Raw genomic sequence first — 22,694 nt, forward strand, 5'->3', positions numbered from 1 at the left:
CGCTGCCGCGGGGAATCCTGCAGCCCACTGGCTGGCACGAGAGAGCCAGTAAATCAAGTTCAGGAAGCAGCTGGGCAGATGAAGACCGAGACTGGCAGCTAGACCAGCCGCTTTCCTGTTCCTGTTCCAGAGCAAAGGTCACTCCGCCTGCAATCATCTTTTTTTTTTTTTTCTCTCTCTCTCCCGGCTTTGTTTACCTTATAAGGAAGGTCATGAACGTGCCCTGTTCTCTTCCCCTCATTTCTACAAACAGTTCCCAGAAGCAGAACCTTCTTGGTGAAAGATGGCCGGGAACTCAGTTTTGCTGGCTGCTGTCTCTGTCCTCTCTGCCTGTCAGCAAAGTAAGAGTCCAGCAGTTTGTGTGTGTGTGTGTGTGTGTGTGTATGTGTGTGAGAGTGTGTGTGTATGTGTGTGAGAGTGTGTGTGTGTGAGTGTGTGTGTGTGTGTATGTGTGTGTGAGAATGTGTGTGAGTGTGTGTGTATGTGTGTGAGAGTGTGTATGTGTGTGAGAGTGTGTGTGTGTGAGTGTGTGTTTGTGTGTGTGTGTGAGAATGTGTGTGAGTGTGTGTGTGTGTGTGAGTGTGTGTGTGTGTGTGTGTGTGTGTGGTCGAGGGAGGTTGGTTTCTTGATTGCATACTTGCTGGTGCCCCTGTGTGCTCCGAAGACCATAGTCTGCCCAGCGCCCCTCTGTGGTGATGACCCCCAGTTCACGCCAGCATCCCAAGGGTGCTAACCAGGAGCGGGGCAAGCAGACTATAAATATTAATTACGACTGTTCCAAAGGTAGCGTTGTACCTGCCTGTGAACTCTGGCTGTGGTTTCTTAAACTTTGATCTTTTAATTAATGTGTTTTCAGAAATACACTGCTTATGGCAGGTCTGAGTATCAGGTTAAAAGGAATCTCCTGCAGAGATATGAGCCTCCGATTCAGGACTGAATTCTAAATTCTAAAGCACCTCCCCACTAGGATTACTCAATATCCCAGTCGCCTGGTTGGACGAGGGCTTTTCTCCACGGGGATCACAGGTGCTCAGTTCCTAGCCTCTGACCTTCTAAATGGGGAAGAGGGTCTGAGCACTGCTGGACATGACTTCAAACCAAGTACACATTTCTTTATCCTGCCAAGACTGTTTGTACCCGCAAACCGGGAAGGGCTGTGGGCTGCTCGAAGGCACTGCAGTTGAGGATAAAGTCCAGCTTGCACACGCCCTCAGTGCCTTGCCTAGCCAGTTTGTTCTGTGGATTTATGGAAATATTACACCATTGTGTGGTTTGAGTCACAGCCTTTCGTGGAGGAGAGCAGGATGTTTGTGACCCATTTACGAAGCACTTAGGTCTGAGGCACCCCGTGCTGGCCCCCTGGGTCGCATAGACCTACATGGAGCCACTACCCACCGTGTGACCCTCATCCCCACACTGCAGGGCCCTGGGCACCCCGCTGACAGAGCCCGTGTCATCCTCACAGGAGGCTTCTGTGGCTGGTGGGTGTGGGGACAGTGTGAACTGGGCCAGAAGGTCTGGCAGCTGGGTGCCACGGGTGGGGGTGGGAAGAGAGGAGAGGAGACTGCACCAATGGTGATTGGGGGTGGACAGGGAATGTTGGGTGATGGGTGGGAGGGAGGGAGGGGGAGAGAGAGAGAGAAGGGCTGTTCAGTTGGCATAAGAACCAGAATTTGTAGCTCCTACAAGAGTCTGCTGTTAATGGAGTCAGGAACTCATGTGTTGTGGTAGAAGCAGCTCAGGTTTTGAAGACAGTCTTGAATCTGTCCAGTCCAGCCACGTCTCAGTCAGGTGGCCCTGGCCAGGATGTTATGTCCTTCAGTGTCCTCATCAGCAAGGGTGAAGCAGGACCCTGGGTAGGACATGCCCACACAGGAGTGGAAAGGCTGAATCACATGGTCTCACTATGCCTAACTAATAAATACCTTCCAAATGGTTTTTTAAGTGGTTGTGCCTTTTTACATTCCCACCAGCCATGGTAAGAGTTCCAGTTACTCTTGTATCTTCACTTGTCTGTCTTTGTAAACTAGTATGACCTGTCTTTTACATTTTACATATTTTAAAAAATAATTTTATTGGTTTCAGAGAGGAAGGGAGAGAGAGTTAGAAACATCAATGATGAGAATCATTGATCAGCTGCCTCCTGCACGCCCCCTACTGGGGATCGAGCCTGCAACCTGGGTACATGCCCTTGACCGGAATCAAACCTGGGACCCTTCAGTCCTCTGATTGACACTCTATCCACTAAGCCAAACCAGCTAGGGCAAATTTTATACATTTTAATAGGTATGCAGTGGTATCTAATTGTGGTTTAAATTAGCATTTTATTAATGAATAATATTGTGTCAGATTTTTAACATCGATTCCCTTTTACTTGCAGGTTATTTTGCTATGCATGTAGCAAAAGCAAGATTAAAATACAAAGTTATGCCCCCAGCAGTCTCTGGGTCACCTGAGTTTGAGAGAATATTTCGTGCACAGTAAGTCATGCTTCTCCACCGTTCAGGGATCTGGGCTGGCCACACACTAGACACACACACACACACACACACACACACACACACACCCCTCTGATGTGGGGAAAGATGTGCAGAGAAGAGAGAATCACTCTTCCCGGCCAACACCCTTCTCATGATCTTTGAAGCTTGAGGTAGCCAGTGCGTGCAGTCTCTACCCACCTTTATTACAGATTCGGAGGGGCCTTTACAAAAAGGCTGGGCTCTGATGGCTCTACTCCCTTCCCTGAATTTCTCCTGAGATGGTCCTCAGCCCTAACCCAGTTCTTGCCTTAGAGTGTAAGGTTCAGGATAAATCTGTCCAAATCAGATGACTAGTAAAGCCATTTCAGCTTTATCCGAGGCGGGATCTCTGGGGAGAACCACTTCGTTCCGAAGCCTACTTGGCCACCTGTTCAGGTGTGAGGGGCGGGCTTGCTTGAGCTCTGCCGGTTCCCGAGAGGGGAATGCACTTTCTTCTCTGGCTCTCCTGGACCATGCACGGAGGCCCGTCAGCCTCCCTTAGAGATCTCATGGCCTTGGCTGTAACGGAAATGCTGCCTTTTCCCTACCTCTTTCTCCTGCTGCTTTGCTCTAAGCATAGTCAGGAAGCCTGGTGTTATGGCGAATTCTACCTCTAAGTGGAACTTGACATCTCACAGCAATCATGCAGGGTCCCTCTGAGCACCACGGAAGTACCTGTTTCCTGTCTGAGGGGAGCCTCAGCTTGGATATTCGTTTGCCAAGCAAAGATGCTTATTATGAAGCCTAACTTACCCAGTTGCCAGCCCAAGGCCCCTCTCCAGAGCCCCCATTCAATTCCTCTTCCTTTCCTACACAGATTGAGGTGACTTATCTCTAGAGTTTCCCAGCCTTTTACCAGAACACATTTTTTCCCAATTGTGAAAATAGCAGTTATAATTTCACCAAGGGCCATTCCTTCATGCTATTGCTCAGCTTAGAAACTTCTATATAGTAGTCTAATTTGAGCACCTCGATTCCTTTAGATTAAAGGCTTTTCTAAATCTGAAAAGTAGATCCAAGTTTTAAATGGATCTTGCCGCAATTTAAATACATTTCCTCGGATTCTATCTTCACTGGAAGGAAGTAGCTGAGCACCTCACTCTTCTTCATACACTTGAGGATCATTTACGGAGTGTCTTTCATCTTCTGCATGTTGAGGCTAGGGAGCACGAATTCTTTAGCTGTTTTTCTCCAATCATTGCAAAAATTAGGTTGTTATTTTTAGACTAAAACTTTTCATATTACTTCTAAGCCAGGAGTCTAGAAGTATATGTAGTGGGTTTCATGTTTCTGGGTAAGATAGAGGAATTGCTTCTTACTTAGTTCTTGTTAAAGTATCCTCATTTACTTCATGCTAAATTATTCAGTTCCTGGTCCAGAATTAACCTGCCACAAGGCCCAAGTAAACCCAATCGTCACGAGTCTGAGTACTTTTTGTAATATTACCCTCTTCTTACTCTTGTAGTTCTGTAATTTTGTTGTTGTTACCATTTAACTAGTTTTTTATAGTCATTTTGAATTCTAATTCTGAAATTCAGGAATTAAAACAAGTGACCTTAATGCATATCTAAAAACTATGGAGAAAAGGAAAATTTAGAAAGATAGTACTTTTTCAAACATTCTGCGCTACTAGGATGATGGGAATGTGGGTCACCTAATTTTGTAGTAAGTGCAAATAAGTTAAATGAGAGAGACCATAAGCACGTCTCCATTTTTCTTCCACGTGTACTCATCTTGGGCACTAGCTGAGAGCACAGAATGTACTTACCCACTAAACGAGGGCTTGAGATTCCTCCAAGAGGAAAAAATGACTCTAAATGGTGAGCTGTTTGAACTCTAGCATCCCGCTCCACAAGCCACCGGTCTTAGTCAGCTTGCGCTGCTGTAACAAACACCACGGACCACGAGGCTTAAATAACAGACATTTGTTTTCTCCCAGTTCTGGAGGCTGCTCGGCTAAGACCAAGGTTCTGGCTGATTCGATTTTCTGGTGAGAGTTCTCCTTTCATGGCTTTCCATGTCCTCACGTGTGCCTGGGTGCTGGGAAAGTGAGGCCGGTGGGTGCCAGAGAGCTCCCGGCTATTTCTCCTTATAAGACACCAATCCTATGGGATCAGGGCCCTTCTGCCCTTGTGTATCCTTAAGTACTTCCTTACACCAACATACGGATGGTAGGGCTTCAACATATGAATTTTGGGGAGGGCACAAGCATTCAGTTAGTGCCACCACCAGAAGCCTCTGTCGCACAGGCTGGGTGATTTCAGGGAGTCAGGGGACGGCTGGCGTTTGATGAGCTGCAAGCCTCACTCCCTCTCTGCTCACCCTGTTCCTTGTCAGCCACATCGCTGACAAGTGCTGGTTAGAGTCATGTTCTCCTGCCACCCCCCACAACCTCCCTCGGGTGTCCCCACACAAGGGTTACTTGACAAGGAGCAATTTAGATAGTTACGCGTCTATAAAAGATTAACTCAGCAACCTCTCATCCCCAAGACTGTTCTGAGTGTATTAGCCTGGTGCTCCGACCCCCCAGTCAGAGTAATAATCCAAAAGACGTCCCAGGGTCGAAAGCCAGCGGCTGGGGCCTGGGGCCTCTGTTAACAGTGCGAGCAGCCCGCTGCTTGGGAAAACAGCCGTGAAGCAAAAGGAGGGAGAAAACGCAGCAAACAGAAACTTGAAAGAGGAAAACCTACGAAAGCGCCTTTAAGTTTTTTTAAAAAATATATTTTATTGATATTTTACAGAGAGGAAGGGAGAGAGATAGAGAGTTAGAAACATCGATGAGAGAGAAACATCGATCAGCTGCCTCCTGCACATCTCCTACTGGGGATGTGCCCGCAACCCAGGTACATGCCCTTGACCGGAATCGAACCTGGGACCCTTGAGTCTGCAGGCCGACGCTCTATCCACTGAGCCAAACCGGTTTCGGCAAGTTTTTTTTTTTTTTTAGTTTTTAAAAGATATCACTCTATGAGCACGGCACTACAAATGTTCTACGTCCGATCAGGTTTTCTCCTTTGGCGAATGGTTCAGATTTCCTATGAGCAAGATTGTTATAAGCAAAGTTGTCTGTTCATTAGAAATCTCTCTGTCAAATCACAAAGATGTTCAGAAGTGATGTGTACCCTGAGAGGGTGCACTAAGTAATCTGCTGGTAAGGGGGGTGGGATATTCAAACTTCTATTTATACTTAAAATTTCATCCTTTCGTTTCTATTTTGTGTGTGTTTCATAATACATATGATATTCTTTCCAAGTCAATTGTATTAACTGTGCTGATGGATCAACCCCATATTCCCAATGGTTGGTCACAATGGACGTTTCCTTCTTGCTCACGTGAAGTCTTATATGGGTGTTCCTATTGGGTGGCCTTCCACGTGGTCATTCAGGATATGGTGCTAAACTGGCCCAATGCTCCAGGCTTTGGCCTCCAGGATCACAAATGCCTGTTACCTTCCCATCCTGACCTGAATCTGAATGGCTTCCAACAAGCCCTGCTCACTAGGACCTCAGCCCTCCTCCTCCTATCTTCTCAGTTACTTCCCGGAGCCCAGCAGGTGTGTGCAGGGGCACAGCCCCTCCTGGCCAGCAGTGTAAGGCATGGCCGTGCGCCGCCCTGCTGGAGTCCTCCCCAAAGCCTCATGGGTCGTGTGGGTGAGAGCCCCATTGGCTTTCAGAGCTCAGTGTTTGGGGGACCGGGCCCTCAGGTTGGGGTGCTGGGTGTGCGGATCTCAGAAAGAAGCTGGGAGTTGAGGGTTCCCTCCTGATTGTAGGGCGCTGTGCTGGGGGTGGTGTTTATGGTGTGAGTGTGTCTGGGCCTTTTCTTATAAAAATAATACAGAGTGGGCATTTCCTCATTTGACCGAGGTGTAGGAGCCACTCAGCTGGTGTCTGGACTTTCAGAGGGAGTTGCTCTGTGTGCAGCTGTACATACCACGAGAGGAGAGAGGTTCGGGGGCTCCTGATGTCACCATCTGGGTTGCAAAAACCAAACCAAACCAAACCAAACCACTTTTTTTTCCTAATTAAAAAGATCACTTATGGGCTTCACCAGCCACTACCAGCTACTTCCGGGTCAATTGCCCATCACCTCAATTTAAGTGCTCAAACTTTTAAGGCTTCTTTAAGAAACCATGTGGACAACACGGTGGTGATTGCAGGGGGAGGAGGAGTGGGGGTGAAGGAGGGCATAGAGGGGATAAATGGTGATGGAAAAAAATAAAATTAAATAAAAAAAATAAAGCATGTGGGATCATTGATAATCCTGTACATGATGACTCTCCCACCAAGATCCACTCAAGACCTCATTACAAATTACATTAAAGTTCTTTCTGGTTGTGATATTGTCAGCAAAGAAGGCAGCCAACCTCGCCAAGATCTCTGGAAGGTGGCAGAATATGATGCATCATTTTCCCTTTGATAGGTGCAGATGCATTAACTATGGTTCCCAGAGAACTGTTCCCTTTTGCTTAAAATAGTATCAACTTTTCCATCCAAGCCTTCCATGAACAGAGGCCATCTGAGTTGACATGAAGACAGAGCTTCGGAATCTGGAGCTGACACGGTCTCCCTTCGACTCTCTGTGAGGCCCCGTTAAATTGGGCTCAGTGGACTCTGTCCGTCCTCTGTACAATGGGAATGAAATATGCTTATTCATTTACCTCCGGAGGTTTTAGGGAAATTATTTGAAGACCATTTTAAAAAAATGTGCCGAGTCACTTAAGTGGAAGCAATGGAATGAGGGAATTTCGGGGAAGAAATATCTTTAATATGAATTGAGTTATTTTCTGGGTTCTTCAGATAAGATAGAGAATACTTTTTAGGCTCAGAATCATGACAATCTCAAGGCCTTTCTTATGGAAAAGAGCATGATTCATTTCTATTTCTGGCAACTTGTAAGTAGGAGAGTGATTCCTGGCCCTGCTCTGAGGTTTAAACAATGTTTCAGTCTCACCTCAAAAGACTCACTCTCGACCTGGCCGGTGAGGCTCAGTTGGTTGAGCGTCATTGTCCATTGCACCAAAATATCACTGGTTCAATTACCAGTCAGGGCACATGCCCAGGCTGTGGGTTTGATCTCCAAAGTCTTGGTGTGTATAGGAGGCAACCAATCAATGTCTCTCTCTCACATGGATGTTTCTCTCTCCCTTTCCCTTCCTCTCTCTTTAAAAATCAGTAAACACATATTTTTAAAAAAGAGTCATTTTACATGGAAGGGTCATTTAGGCTCTTTATGTAAGTTCTTATATTATTTTTGTGAAAAGACTGGACAGTTTACCTCTAGATTGAAACTCAATACTTTGGCGTAGAGTTTTCTCATAAAATAACTCATGTCTTTACCTTTTTCCTGCAGACAAAATGGTGTGGAGTTTTACCCGCTATTCATGACTACACTGTGGATGGCTGGATGGTATTTCAACCAAGGTAATTGCAAAACACATTCCACTCTGTTCCAAGGAGGATTATGGTTCTTGGAACGATTGAGGGGTAGACATGCAACCACACATCTACGAATCCTGGAGATTGTTTTAAACAAAACCAGCAACATCTCTGTTCATCAAAGAGGACTGTGCTGCAGATAGTCTAACTCTGCTCTATTCTAATTTAATTCAATACTTTTTTAAAAAAAGTTGAAACAAATGATATGTTGGGCACTTCAGAATAAAAACAACACAACATTTGTCTTGACTTCCAGATCTTGCGTTAGTTTCTTGACCTCCTTTGGATCATGTCCCAGACCCCCTGCAGGCGTGTGTCCTGACCTGCAGTTGATAGTGGGGGAGGCGGATGGCTTGCCTCATCTTAGCTCCATGTCACAGTCCCTCACTGTGGTTTCCCAGCAGAATGTCAACTCCCTGAGGTCAGGAATTTGCCCCATTTGCTGCTGTATCCCCAGGGCCTACTGAAGGGGGTTGAGGGGCTCTTGCATGAAAGACTAACAGCCGTAACCAAGACTGATGTCTAAAATCCCAAGCCATGGAAGGACCCAGTTGAAGCAGAACCTGAGCCGCTGTTTATTCATGTGTCATCTCACGCCCCTGCTGTGGGCGTCCTTCCCTGGGCGGCAGTGATGAGAGCGGTAAAGCCACGGTGGTGGCCGACCTGGACTGCTGGCCTTAGCACTGTGGTCAGAAGCACGTGGAGAATACTGCTGCCCAGTCCCACCCACATCTGGGGGCTTCCCAGGCAACCGAGTGTTTGAAACCTCTTAGGTGATTCTAATGTATAGACAGAGTTTCGAACCCCAGCCCTCGGTTCTATAATTTATTCCTGCTTCCCATACAAAGAAACTGAAGTACAGAGAGGCTAAGTAATTTGTCCAACTTAACATTTACCAGTGTAGGCGAAAATCAGCTTTCAAGTACAGAGCAGGGTCTATGGAATTGGACCTGACAATCCATGTCCCTTTTCTTGAGAGTTCCCAGGGATGCAGAGCTGATGTTTGTATGTAACAACTCTACAATGATGTACTTTCTATTGGACTGAGGTATCCTTGGCAAGCCGAGGGCTTTACCCAAACTATGCCTCACGGGAGGTTAGATCAGCGCCAGCTGCCTTGGCTGGAGAAAGTCCATCCGTTTTGCTTTCTTTTTAAAAATATTTTAATTGATTTTTAGAGAGAGAGGAAGGGAGAGGGAGAAAGAGAAACATCAATGGAGAGCTACCTCCTGCTCGCCCCCTACTGGGAATCTAGCCCACAGCTCAGGCATGTGCCCTGACTGAGAATCAAACCAGCAACCTTTTGGTGCATGGGAGGAGGCACCAAACTGAGCTATGCCGGCCAGGGCAATCCCATTTGCTTTCTGGTAACTCTGATGGCCTCATCTGAGTTTGACTCATGATGGCTAAGACTTAAATAATAAGCCCAAATCCCGCTGCTTTCAAATGCAATCCTATCACCTTCTTCTTGTAATTTTTACTGTCGACTGAGGAATTTCAGATAAAATGTCCTTTGGAGAAAGACTCCTTAACTTTATTCCCACTCACACTGTTGTCCCTTACGGGCACGAGTGAAGGCCTGGTTCCTTGTCAGGTGAGACCACATGAACAACTAATAAGAAAAGTGCCTTTTGATCATGGGACTCAGCCTCTGCCATTGGAGCCTTTGCATTTCGCTGTGATGGGCCCACTGCCTGTCAGGAAGGCATTCTCAGGTGTTTTCTTCTTGTAATTTTCTCTGGGTTCTTTCTCATCCAAAGTAAGTTGCCTATTAACTGCCCCTGAACTGTTCTCACCGGTTTTTGGGGAGTCATTCATTAGGTGGGGAGTTTCAAACGGTAGCCTGCTCAGAGTCTCTCCACCTCCGCAGGCACCTTGCTTGGCATCCTTCAATCTCCTCAGAATGGAAAACCAAAGGCACCGCCTCCAGTTCCCGCTGTCCCGTCCCTCATCTCCTTCACCACACCTTCCAGTCTAATTTTCTTTTCATTATTCTATGTATTTGTCGTCAGTCTTTGCTGATAAACTCCATAAAGGCAGGGAGCTTGTATCTATCTCACTGCTAACCCCAATTCTTGGACTAATGCCTGGTATGTAGAAGAAACTAGGCCTGGCTGGTGTGGCTCCTTCGGCTGAGCATCTGTCCCATGCACTGGAAGGTCAATTCCGGGTCAGGGCACATGCCCAGATTGCGGTTTGATCCCTGCTCCCCCCATCCCCCGCCCGTCGGGGAGGCAACCGATTGATATTTCTCACATTGATGTTTCTCTCTCTCTCCCTCTCCCTTCCTCTCTCTCTAAAATCAACAACAACAAAAAGAAAATGTTTGTGACCTAATAACATACTGACTTTAATTCTATCCAGCATATCAGAATCGCACAGATACGCTCTGTGTGTTTCTGAGAGGGCTCTGGCAGTTCCCACCGTGCGGTGATCAGGAAAGAGAGGGCTCCTCATGTAGGGAGGGTGCTGATGTTTTACATTGGACAGGATGGCAGGACATCACGCCATGCTTTATATTTCTTTTAGGTAAAACTTATTTTTAAAGAAATCAGAAAATCTTATGTGCACCGTTCAATGAGTTTTGACAAGTGTGTACACCTGTGTGACCCAACTCCCTAGGAAGATAGAGTACATGACGACCTCCCAGACGTTGTCCCATGCCCTGCCCAGTCAACCGCTTTCAGCGGCAAACACTGTTCGGAAGGTTTTCTTCCTGGTGTAGTTCTGCCCATTCTGGAACTTTCCATATTGGAAGCACACACTGTGGCCTCACTCACTCCACAACATGTTTTTGAGATTCACCATGTTTCTTTTCACTGCCGAGTGATATTCCACTGCATGAGTCTCACAGTTTGGGGATCTGTCCTCCTGTTGATAGGCTTCTGGGCTGCTTCCAGTTTTTGGCTATGGCGAATAAAGCTGCAGTGAACATTCTGTACCAGTCTTTTTATGGGCATGCGCTTCCATTCCTCTTGGGTAAATACATAGGAATGGAATTGCTGGGTCAAAAGTATGTGTCGTTTCAAAAGAAACTACCAGACCTTTTCCCCAAGTGGCTGTATTATTTTGTTTTCCCACCGATAACGTATGAAGATTCCTACATCACCAACATTTGTATTGTCAGTCTTTTAGTGTCTGAGCCATTCTCGTGGACGTGCAGTGGTGTCCTCTTGTGGTTTTAAATCACAGTTTGCTGATACTGAATGATGATGAATAATGTGGGAAAAATTTTCATGTGCTTATTGGTACACTTGTTTATCTTTTCCTGTGAATTCTTTATTCAAATATTTTCCCTATTGCAAAAGTCATGTTGTTTTTCTTTCAACTGCTGAACTGTCGTCAGAATTCTCTATGTATCTTGGACACACGTCTTTGGTCAGACATTTTGTGACCATTTTCTCAGCTTCCACACTTTGAGAGACTGCCCTCAGACTGTATCTTCTTTGTTTTTGTTTTTTTTCTCTATAGGTTTCGCTACTTGTCTGGGTCTGGTGTACATGTATGCCCGTCACCAGTATTTCTGGGGATATTCGGAAGCTGCTAAAAAAAGGTAAGGAGAACCCAAGAATTAATGTTTGGGCAAAAAGCAGTGGACAGAGTCTGAATTAGCGTGCTGTTCCTGAGAGTATTAACAGCACCGATGGGTGTGATTGCCTGAGGCCACATCTCCCCAAGTCCATGCACAATTAGGCACCCAGACAGGAAAGTTCAAGTATAAAAGTGTGTACTAAGTGTGCACTCTTTGATCATCACACTTTCTTTTAATATATCTTTATTGATTTCAGAGAGGAAGGGAGAGGGAGAGAGAGATAGAAACATCAATGATGAGAGAGAATCATTGATTGGCTGCCACCTGCACGCCCCCTATTGGGGATCGAGCCACAACCCGGGCATGTGCCCTTGACTGGAATTGAACCCAGGACCCTTTAGTTTGCAGGCCTACACTCTATCCACTGAGCCAATTGGCTAGGGCTGACCATCACACTTTCAATCCTTGCAAAAATTTTGTGTTATCTTCAGAAAGTTACCAAGGAAATAATCCTGCCTAGCCTTAACAATCCTTTGAATGTTCAAAGGAGCCAACTAAGCCGTGTGGTTAGGCATCCCTTTTAATTTACATGATGAATGCAAATTTTCAAGTGGCCAAAACATGGAAGTTCTGGGCAGTATCTACAGTGAGCAGCTGACCCCAGGATGCCCAGCTTCACCACTGTAGCCCTTTAACACCTCCCTCCCTCATCTCTGCCCTGCAGGATCCTTGGTTTCCGGTTGAGTCTGGGGGCTCTGGCCTTGTTGGCCGTCCTAGCAGTTCTCGGGATTGCAAACAGCTTTCTGGATGAATACCTGGACATTGATATCGCCAAGAAACTGAGGCACTTCTAACCCCCTACCCCTCACCTTCCACCCCCCTGCTCAAATGCTTGCAGTAGGTATTTCCACTCTGAAGGTTATATGGTTTCATTTGTTCCATTAAAACAAAAATAAAAGCCTTGGTTCTGTTTTTATTGAAGTGGCTTTGTAGAAACACATCCTTAGAGACTCGATTCCCTGTGTCTTTAAGAACGGAAGTTTGCTCTGGGAGGGTATATGGGATCATCAGTGGAAGCGCGCTGGGCCTGGTTAGAGAAGTGCAGGCTGAAGTCCCGCCCGCGTGAGGCTTGGAGAGCCTGCCGCTGGACCCTGCGAGGCTTTCTGTGGACCGTGGCCATCACCTGCCTCTGAGACTGCTTATCCCTGGATAGAAAGTTCCAGACAGACGCTGATAAGACAGCTGATCTCACTTAATTGGCGGCTGGAAAGCAACCCAGGTGGCTGCATGTGGGGGAATCAGGCAAACACACAGAGTAGCCAGAGCAGAGAGCCGCCGACTAACAGCACAAAATAAGCCTGGCTGTGAAAATGGACTTTATAAAGAAAAAGGAAGGCATAGTATTTTCAAGGCACCATCCAGGGACCTGTGCTCAGTGAGCGTTCTGCCCCTGGCAGGGATAGGGAGGGCCGTGGTCGGTCGGACCGGGCTGGGTTCTGATGCTTCCCCCCCCCTCCCCCGTCCCCCACCCCCGATGCCTGGGGCCATGGGCCATGGCTGCTGTGACCCTGTGTGCAGCCACTGCCTGGAACAATTACCATGACCTTTCTTCACGTTCTTCATTCTGTAAAATGGGAATGAGTCCGCCTCGCAGTCCGCAGGGACCTCAGGAAAATGAAATTATGAGCATGTAATATCTCATCAGGGAAAAAGCTCTCTTGTCAATTTTTCCAGAGAAAGCTGTACGCCTTGAATCTGGTGTGGATATTCAAGGAGCTGTTTATCAGAACTTCTCTCTTTTGTGTGTACAAAGGAAGTTACAAAGGTTATGAAGAATAGAAAAAGAAATAAAAATATTTAAACGCCAGTGTTTCTAGAATAGGAGGGGAGAAAACAACTTCTTACACCCCTAACACAAGTACCAACTACCCAAAGTACGCCAAGAACATTTTGGTCTGGGGACAGAGATATCTGGCTCCAAGCCTGTCCCCGCCTCCCACCCCTCATTTGCTGTCAGACTCCCGAGCACCTCAGCAGAGGCAGAGCAGTAAGGCGGGGAGAACTCAGAGCCGGCAACGCCGCTCCTGCTCTGAGCCTGCTGGCTTCATGGCTCTCTGCCTCAGTGCTCTCACAGGTAAAATGGGGCTGATGCTCTAAAATGCTGTAATCCTGGGGCCTTTCACTTTTTAGTATTCTGATCAGCTATGGTGACTTGTATTGTGACATTTTAATTGTCTTATACACTGAAGACAAGGAAGAGAATGCAAATATTTGACCCTAAAGCACAATTACTCCTTTGGAAGTGGGGAAAATACAATTCTTCAAATCTTACATTTGAGGATTTTTAAACAACTTCTATTTTTGCATCTAAATTGAAACTATTTAAATTATAAACACACACTGAGTTTGGTTAAAGAGCATGTGGAAAAAGAAGATGGGTGTACCATGATATCGGAGTTTTGCATCTTTAAACATCTGAACGACAGAATTTATTTCCTTTGTTCTAATTCTGTTGTCACCAAGGCAACCTCTTGATCATTTTAATTCCTACAAATTGGGCTACAGGGAGCAAACGCACTGGCTGGAGAGATGTGAATTTCCCATCTCTTTGACAGTTACATATATATTTTTTGCATATTAGTTAAATTGATTTTATGTGTAGAAATCAGTTTATTATCTCAAGAAGTCAATATTATGAACAAAAGGGGTGGAGAAGAACTTTTCCGCCTTAAAAGAGTCTAAAGAGAATAAAAACCAAATGGCAATGTAGGATCCTCGATCAAATCCTCAGGCCCTGGCTGGTATGCTTAATGGTTAGAGCGCCAGCCTGCACACTGGAGGGTCTTGGGTTTGATTCCTGGTCAAAAGCATGTACCTAGGTTGCTGGTTCGACCCCCGGGTCAGGGTGCATGCAGGAGGCAACCATTCGATGTGTCTCTTTCACCCCCCCCCCTCCCTTCCACTCTCTCTAAAAATCAATAGAAAAAATATCCTCAGATGAGGATTAACAACAACAAAAAATTCTGGTTAGAATAAAACAGCACGGAAGACATCTGGGAGGCAATTGGGACAATTTGAATATGGAGTGAGAATGAGATGCTATTAGGGAATGGATGTTAATTATGTGAGGTGTGATACTGATAGCGTGGCTAGGGGAGAGAACACCTGATTCTTCGGAGCTGCAAGCTGAGAGGTGGCGGGGTGAACTGGCTGGAGTGTGTATAACTTACTTTGAAATGGTTCTACAAAATAAGTATGCGATTTGGCAATGTGTTAACAATTATTGAATCGAGTTGGTAAGTGTATATAGTTATTCATTGTATTATTATTTTTTCTGATTTTTTGAAAAGTATTCAAAAAAAGTTTAAAAATCTAAGCAAAGTCAAATCCTTAAAGCAGGTAGCTCTTAGTAGCTGTATGTCTGATTTGGAATCTGTGGCATCCATAGAGCCAGCTGTCCTGGGAGAGGCAGGGACACGTGAGCCTCACGTGTGTGAACACTGCCGTAGTTACCTCCACCTGTTGCATGAAAAAGACAGGTGTCTGTGGTAGCTCATCCGGAAGACACCAGAATGGAAAGCTAATGTCCTTAGAACTTAAAACCAAACGGAAAAAAGATTAGAGGAGAAAACCAAAGGTAAAAGAGGAAAATAAAATAAAAAGATAAAGGTCTGGCCTGCTGGTGTGGCTCAGTGGTTGAGCTTCAACCTATGAAGCAGGAGGTCACGGTTCGAATCCTGGTCAGGGCACATGCCCAGGTTGCGGGTTGGATCCCCAGTAGGGGGTGTGCAGGAGGCAACTCATCAATGATTCTCATCATTGATGTTTGTATCTCTTTCTCCCTCTCCCTTTTTCTCTGAAATCAATAAAAATATATTAACACGTTAAGCGCCCAGTCAGTCACTGGTGACTGACACTATACTTTCCGTCTGGAAGACAAAACAGGCTGGGAGCTTAACGTGTTAAAAAAAAAAAGATAAAGGTCTGGTTATACAACCAGGTGTTTTCCCTCCACACTTTGCAGAATTGGAGGAGGTGGGGTGTAACCAACAAAGTCATTCATAAGGAAATGTATCAGGTTATTTGTTTTCCACCTCTTTTTCTCCAGTCTTCCTTGAAAAAAATGGCCAGAGGCAGAAATGGCTCATCCAGTGCTTCTGAATGTTCCTTAATTTTCAGCAACAAAATACATCTTTCTCACCGGGGTAGATGCCTATTGACTTCTCTGCAGTGATAGACGTTACGCTCTCCTGTGGGGCTGACCAGCAGCCCCTGAACGATGGATGAACAGATTACTCAGACACAGTTTGACTGTGAAAGAGAGGGCTAAGGGGCTCCTGACTCTAGTGGCCAGAGCAGCCTTGATTGTTTGCGTTAGCCGTTTATTGCAGTTTTTATCTTTAGATACAATCAGTAGGTGAGTAATCTTGGGAGGACACGTGTTTACATTGTCCTCTAGGCAGGGGCATCCAGGGACTAAGCATAAGGATTCCAGTAAACACCCGGCGGTCTGCAGGTGCACAGACTTGTTTGGAAAGATCAAGGAATAATTAGGGGCGCCGCCTTCGGCACTCCCCTAGGTCTCCCCTAAGTCGGAATTCTGATAAACAGGGCAGGCAGCCTTCCACACACTCCCCTTTATCAGAGTGTCCCCCTTACAAACTTCCCAACCAAGTTTCATGCTTCCCAACACTCTCCCACCTTCTTCCCTCGCTCACTGAACCGGAATTTTAGAAAGGCCAATAGGATTACATATAAGAACTTGTTTTAAAGGAGAGACCTATTCCATTCATCCAGTGCAGAACACGTTTTCACTTAAATACTAGTACAAAGGTGTGGTTTAAATAATATATTTATTGATTTCAGAGAGAAAGGGAAGGGGAGACAGAAACATCAATGATGAGAGAGAATCATTGGTTGGCTGCCTCCTGCATGCCCCCTTCTGGGGATTGAGCCTGCAACCTGGGCATATGCCCTGACCGGGAATGGAAAGGTGAATCTCCTAGTTCACAGGTCAACAGTCAACCACTGAGCCACACTGGCCGGGCACAAAGGTGTGGTTTTAATCTGAACTAGGAGTGCTCAACCCTTCTCAAAGCTCCCTGTTAGCCCCTCCCCCCATCCTGTTCATTTTTGGCTTTCATGTTACCTAGTGTCACATGGTGCAATTTGCCAGCCAGTCTGGAACCATAGCCCACGGTGGGTAGGACTGGCCTCTTCTCCTGCAGCCTCCATGCCTCCATACATTAAAGTTCACCTTTGTTTCGAATCTACTTTTGACTCTCCCCAAGTGGCCTTAGGCCAGGTCTTCTAGAATCCAAGGGGTGGAGTCATATGTGTGTGAACTGTGAACAAAGGGCTCCTGGGGTGGGGAACAGAAAGGGAACTGGGGAAACAGGGCAAGAAGCGCCATAAGGAGGCAACTTTAGGCAAAGTCCCAGCCTCTGCTTGATCCTGCAGGGGGAGCTCTGGAACATAAGTCCTATTTCTGGGTTTGTCCAGGAAGTGAACTGGACTCTTTCACCTGTCCTTGGAGCAGTTTAAGCACGTTAACTCTTTGCAGGAGGGTGCAGGCTAAGCCAGGCCCCGGCTCAGGGAGTCATCCAAGAGGTACAGCTGGGCGGTAGACGTAAGGCAAACAGTGTGTGTGTGTGTGTGTGTGTGTGTGTGTGTGTGTCGCATGCGCGTGGGTGGACAGTGTCCACTCTAGTGGGGCTAAAATCCCTTTCTTACTTTCCCTCCAATATAATTCCTTGAGTTTTCTTACTTTTTTTTAAAATGTAATTTTTACTATCATTTTCCACGTCCTCTGAATGACCCAGGTGGATTTGAACTGTTACGGTGCTACATCCACAAATGGACTTCAGATGGTTCCTTTCAAAGTTGACGCTCCTCTGCCTCCTTTTTTTTTTTTTTAAATATATTTTATTGATTTTTTACAGAGAGGAAGGGAGAGAGAGAGTTAGAAACATCGATGAGAGAGAAACATCGACCAGCTGCCTCCTGCACATCTCCCACTGGGGATGTGCCCGCAACCCAGGTACACGCCCTTGACCGGAATCGAACTTGGGACCCTTGAGTCTGCAGGCCGACGCTCTAGCCACTGAGCCAAACCGGTTTCGGCTCCTCTGCCTCCTTTGCCTCCACCCCCGGAGGACAGATTTAGAAAGCTTTAGTTGTTCGGTTGAATTAAAAAGGCTGCGAGTGACTGATTGCTCTGTACTATTACATAAATGTTTAAATAATGATATCAAAATTTTGAGACAAGAACTGCAGTTAATCAATTACAACCCAGGCATAATATATCAGCTTAATTAAGGTTGGGGATCCAGTGACAATCCAAAAATAGACTATACTTTGGGTTGATTCAGATAACAATCTTTTATTTGTTTTTTTTTTCTTTAAAAGTGGTATGTCAACATCACTTCATTTCTACATTTCAGAGTTCTGTACATTTCTTAAGAGGAAATAAGCAATGCTCAATGTACAAAGTAAAAAGAGAAAACTAGAAAAATCTGAATAAAATGGAGCAAGTTGCCATAGGTCATACAGTACAAATTAGTAATTAGATGTCATCTGAAGTGCAATACCACTGCTGTGATGATGAGTTAAGGGATGAAATAAAAATACTCTATTTTAAACAAACAGTATATATATATATTTATATGTATATTTTTTTACAGATAGTAGACCCAGTGATATCTGCAGTATTGTAAAAACTTATTTACAAATAACTTCTTTAGACATTACATATACATCAGCACCGTAGTAAAAACAAAAACAGAACAACGTTATTAAAATCTACCTCTCTAGTTAGTTGGTCCCAGGACTGGGCGTTTGGAGGAAGCTTTTAAAAGGGAATGGAGCTGCTCCTCCATCAGCCGCCTCTAGCTTCTCATCATCGCTTATATATTTATTTCCTGTACCTTTCAGAAAAAGGCAATTATATATTCTGTCTTCCTGTTTGCTTACTTTTTTTTGGTTTTCATCTGTTTCCACTCAGGAGTTTCCCTGGTGTTGTCTGTCCCCATGCAGGTGTTCACGGTCACCCTGCTAACACCTCTTCCCAGAGACAGCACGGCCCCTGCCTGGGCTCGGGCCCACCTGGCCACCTCGGTCTCCATCCTGGCCCTCGCTGGATGCATCTATAGCCCTAGGACCTGGAGAGCAAGTCAAGGCCGCGTGTGCCTGCCTGCCTGACGCCTCTACATCCTCTGCCCCCAGCTTTCCATTCGAACTCCCTGCTCAGGACCTTCCCCCAGGGCTGCCAGTCCAGTTCCCATGGGCCTCAGCGGGGGCTCAGGTGTGACGAGTTGCTCAAAAGGGAGCCAGCCTTTCCGACACAGAGAGAGGGGGCGGGAGGAGAAAAGCACACGTCACTCTCACTCACTCAGGACAACAGTTACGCCACATGGCCTCCGCAACGGGACGGGGGTGGGGGGGGTGGGGGAGGGCGAGGACTTACACACAAGTCCTTGTAAATAAGAGACAAGCCTGACAATGGAGACAGGCTTCAGTTAGGGCAGCTTTGAGTGAATTCCACAGAGAACAACTGTACAGGACTTCTGAAGTGGGTGACTGCCCAAATGGGAGGAACCATATCTTTCTCCTTTATGTCAGCAAAACATGTAAGGTGGAGTAATTGATTTTTCAGTGCCTCCTCTCTCAGGTGTTTAGATTTGTCTTTCTGGTGAGTAGGGGTTAGGGGCAAGGCCGATTTTAGTGCATCACCCCTAGATTTTCCCGCAGGGGAGCCCTGCAGGCCGGTCTTCTCGGGGTGCACCAGAGGTGTCAGGCGCGGTGCGTGTGAGCCCACCCTGAGCCTGCTCAGTTCCGGGCAGACTGTCCCCTCAACTCCACACGCGGTAGAGAAAGAACACGCCAGGGTCGCCTTGGCATTTCAGACCTAAGATCTTGCGTTTATTTTGACTCTGCCCAAGCTCCCTAGAGACAAAAATGTCATTACTTCCTGGAAGGACGCTGGGGTGGACACAGGAGGGACGACGTGGGGCGGGGGAGGGAGGCGGTCACAGGGCAGGACAGTGTCCTCAGGGTTTCCCGGCCCTGCGGGAACTGCCTGGATGTGTCGCTGTCGTTCTGGGCTCCCAGGAGGCTCCAGCCCAACTACCGGGAGTGATGGCCACCCGGTCACCAGCAGCGGGCTGCCCCAGGGACCACGGGGCCGACCCTCCTCCCAGCTCACTGGCTGTCCTGGTGAGGCAGCGAAGGGCAACGCCGCTGGCATTCCTGAGGGTCATCACGGGCAGGAGACAGGCCTGCAGGAGCCTCTGCGCTCTCCCTGCCGCATCCCACTGTTCTTTGTGTCTGCCCTCCACAGCCAGGCGCAGGTCTTGGAGCCTGAGGTCTCTTTCCAGCCAGAGCTCAGCACATGTCTGACCTGTGCTCTCGACCTGTGCAACCACCCAGCAGCCTCTGTGGGGCTCCTCCTGCCCGAGGCTCTGTCTCTTGTGTCTCCAAAGCTGCAGGCTCTGTGCCTGGGCCAGGAGGGGCTGACGGATGCCTGGCCGTGGGCAGCAGTCCGTCTGGGCCGGCGCAGGGAGTGCGGTGCAGGGGGCTCAGGGTCGCCTTCCCCACTGCCTCTGGTGCGGTTCCCTCTCTTGCAGCAGGGCTCTGCCTGGTCTCGTCTAGGCTGCTGTGAGAAAATCGGGTGGAAGGAGGCCCCGCGGGGCTGTGGACTGGCACCTGGATCTTCCACACTCAGCCAGCTGCAGTTTTGCTCAGTTTACGTGGGTCAAAAAACCAAAAAACCAGGATGGGCCCACATCCTGTTTCTTTTGCCCGTTGGGCCCCCTCCTGACTAGGGGTTTCCAAACAACTCATCGAGCTCCTGCATCCACTCGTCCCCCGGCCCACCTTTGATGATGGAGTCCACGAGGTCGGCACTGTCCGAGAGGCCTGGGAAGGAGGCCCCGGCTGCTTCCCCGCTGTAACTGTAGGACATGTCCTGAGGGGCAGTCCGCTCATAGGCTTGGCTCTGGCCGCTGGGAGCAAAGCTGCCGCTAGGCATCTGCTGGGCTGGGGGCTGGCTGAACACTGGCATGCCGGGGACGCCCTGGCTCAGGCCAGACATGACCATCGGCCTGGCCTGGCTGGTCCCTTGCTGCCCCGGGAGCGGTGGCATCATTTGCCGACCCATGGCAGCCGGGTTGATGGTTCTCATGGCACCCGGGTTAGCGTCCACGACCTGGCTCAGTCCCTGTGGGAAGTGTTGCTTGGTCAGCCTTGGCTGGCCGGCTTGAAGCGAGTAGCTGGCCCCGTTGCTGAATGACCCTAATTCTCCACTAGTCCTCCCAGGCATCCCCTGTAAGCTCCTCTGCTGCCAGCCCTGGGCTCCCTGCTGGACCGTTCCCATAATGCTCTGCAGCCTTGGCGGGCCTTGGGGCCTGGGCAGGGCCTGGCCCACTGGCCCTTTCATCTGCTGGTGCTGCTGGCTCATGGCTGAGTTCACCAGCATGCTCTGACCAAACCCACTCACCAGCCCCACCCCTTGCCCGGAGGCGGGTTGCCTCGGCGGCCCCTGGGCTTGGTTGTGTGCGATGCTCATGCCACTTTGGTTCGGGTGCTGCAACATCTGGGTCATTCCTGGGCTCATATTGTACATTCCTGGTTGGCTGGTAGGCGTGCTGTTGTAAGGGGACAGTCCCATCTCAGACTGGGCAGCGGCCGTGGCCATTGTCCCTGGGTTCTGGGAGGGCCCCATACCCATCATGCCTGCGTTCTGTGCCATCAACCGCGACGTCCTCATGCTCTGGAGGGCTGCCTGGCTTCTCACAGCCGCCATGTCCTGCGGAGAGCCTGCAGGGAAAGAGGACACACAGCACTCACTCTTCTTGGTAAGCCGTGTACTGTTCCAGGTGTGGGATTTTCTCTGGGAGACACAGAACGCTTCTGTATGAAAGGGTCTACTCTGGTAATACACCCCTAATAGAAACAAGTATTGTTTTTCTGCTTAGAACATACGCTGATTGTGCAAAATTTGGAAAGTGTTGGAAAGCACAAAGATGAAAATTCAAGTCACCCAAGTTCCCACCCTGCAGAGTTGACCACAGCTCACTACTATTTATATAAAAACAGACACACTTGCACAAATTGGGATCACACTGTACACACGTGTCTGTAGTTGACTTTTTCACTTGAGTACCCTGATGTTTTTGTTCACATTTCAGAAGCAAATTATTTCTTACACTTCTTGATAGGATGCCATCCTCAACCAATTCGATACCATTTTTTCTGGAGGTGAGAGGGAATTCACCTCCTAGGCCAGTGGTCAGCAAACTGCGGCTCATGAGCCACATGCGGCTCTTTGGCCCCTTGAGTGTGGCTCTTCCACAAAATATCACGTGTGGGCGCACATGTACAGTGCGATTGAAACTTCGTGGCCCATGCGCAGAAGTCAGTATTTTTTGGAAGAGCCACACTCAAGGGGCCAAAGAGCCGCATGTGGCTTGCGAGCCGCAGTTTGCTGGCCACTGTCCTAGGCTAAACTAAGAAATGGTGATGGTTGTGTGTATTCTACTTGTGAAGTGGAACATGGTTCAGTAGAGAATACTATCAGTAAAGACCGTTAGACTAATTTCCCTGAAGACATAAGCAGGACTTGAGAGGTTAAAGGCCGTTGCTTCTGCTCAGAAGCTATTGCGACAGACTGGATGTGTTTTTGGACCCACTCTGTAGATTTCCACGTGCTCCAGACTCTGAGTTACAACATGTCAGTGCAAACTGGCCAGCTTCCTGAGCTAGGAAAAAAAAAAATCATCCTGCTACTGGCTACTTGGCAATGAACTTTACGGATCTTTCCAGCAAAGTCCACTTCTTGAAATCGGCAGTGACTGTGGCTCTCGGCCGATCGCTAACAGAGTTTTGACGAAGCTGTTTAAAAGTTGGCCGGAGTATGAACACCCCGCGTCACTCCCCTCTAATTGGGCATGTGAGTGGGGACTTCTTTACCTGTTCCCAGGAAGACTCCAAACCAGCCAGGAGAATAGAAATGTCACCCTTTGAGCCGCAGTCAATGCTGTAAAGGACTAGGAGGAGCACACAATGGATTGTGCTATGTGCCTGGCTAATGATTAAGTCTAAGAGACAAAGAAAAATAGTTTTTTCTTCCTGGACATTTAAAAAAGATGCAGCATGGGAGCCAATCGATATTATAAGCAAATTTGCTCCTCCCTGGAACTGAGATGAGAA

At 47.6% G+C, this 22,694-nt stretch overlaps 2 protein-coding genes across 3 annotated transcripts in view; one reads left to right on the forward strand and one right to left on the reverse strand.

The window, feature by feature from the left end:
• The first annotated feature begins 200 nt into the window (after window positions 1-200).
• Window positions 201-12,467, forward strand: MGST2 (microsomal glutathione S-transferase 2). Its single transcript, XM_070417210.1, has 5 exons — window positions 201-341; window positions 2,381-2,480; window positions 7,869-7,939; window positions 11,426-11,507; window positions 12,211-12,467. The coding sequence occupies exons 1-5, from the start codon at window positions 284-286 to the stop codon at window positions 12,338-12,340; spliced, it is 441 nt and encodes a 146-aa protein (XP_070273311.1). The 5' UTR covers window positions 201-283; the 3' UTR covers window positions 12,341-12,467.
• A 6,911-nt stretch (window positions 12,468-19,378) lies between these two features.
• Window positions 19,379-22,694, reverse strand: part of MAML3 (mastermind like transcriptional coactivator 3) — a 379,736-nt gene continuing 376,420 nt past the window's right edge. For both annotated transcript variants that reach the window (XM_070415205.1, XM_070415204.1), the window contains exon 5: window positions 19,379-21,302. In XM_070415205.1, coding sequence (XP_070271306.1) covers window positions 20,305-21,302 — 998 coding nt within the window. In that variant the 3' untranslated portion in view covers window positions 19,379-20,304. The remainder of the gene's footprint in view (window positions 21,303-22,694) is intronic.

Source organism: Myotis yumanensis, unplaced genomic scaffold (genome assembly GCF_028538775.1).
Source record: "Myotis yumanensis isolate MYYU_CA2020_CCGP unplaced genomic scaffold, mMyoYum1.0.hap1 SCAF_5, whole genome shotgun sequence".
Lineage (NCBI taxonomy): Eukaryota > Metazoa > Chordata > Mammalia > Chiroptera > Vespertilionidae > Myotis > Myotis yumanensis.

Coding starts and splice junctions, on each gene's coding strand:
- MGST2 (XM_070417210.1), top strand. CDS start 284: ATGGCCGGGAACTCAGTTTTGCTGGCTGCTGTCTCTGTCCTCTCTGCC. Junction 2,481..7,868: donor GAGAGAATATTTCGTGCACA/GTAAGTCATGCT, acceptor TTTTTCCTGCAG/ACAAAATGGTGTGGAGTTTT. Junction 7,940..11,425: donor TGGATGGTATTTCAACCAAG/GTAATTGCAAAA, acceptor TTTTCTCTATAG/GTTTCGCTACTTGTCTGGGT.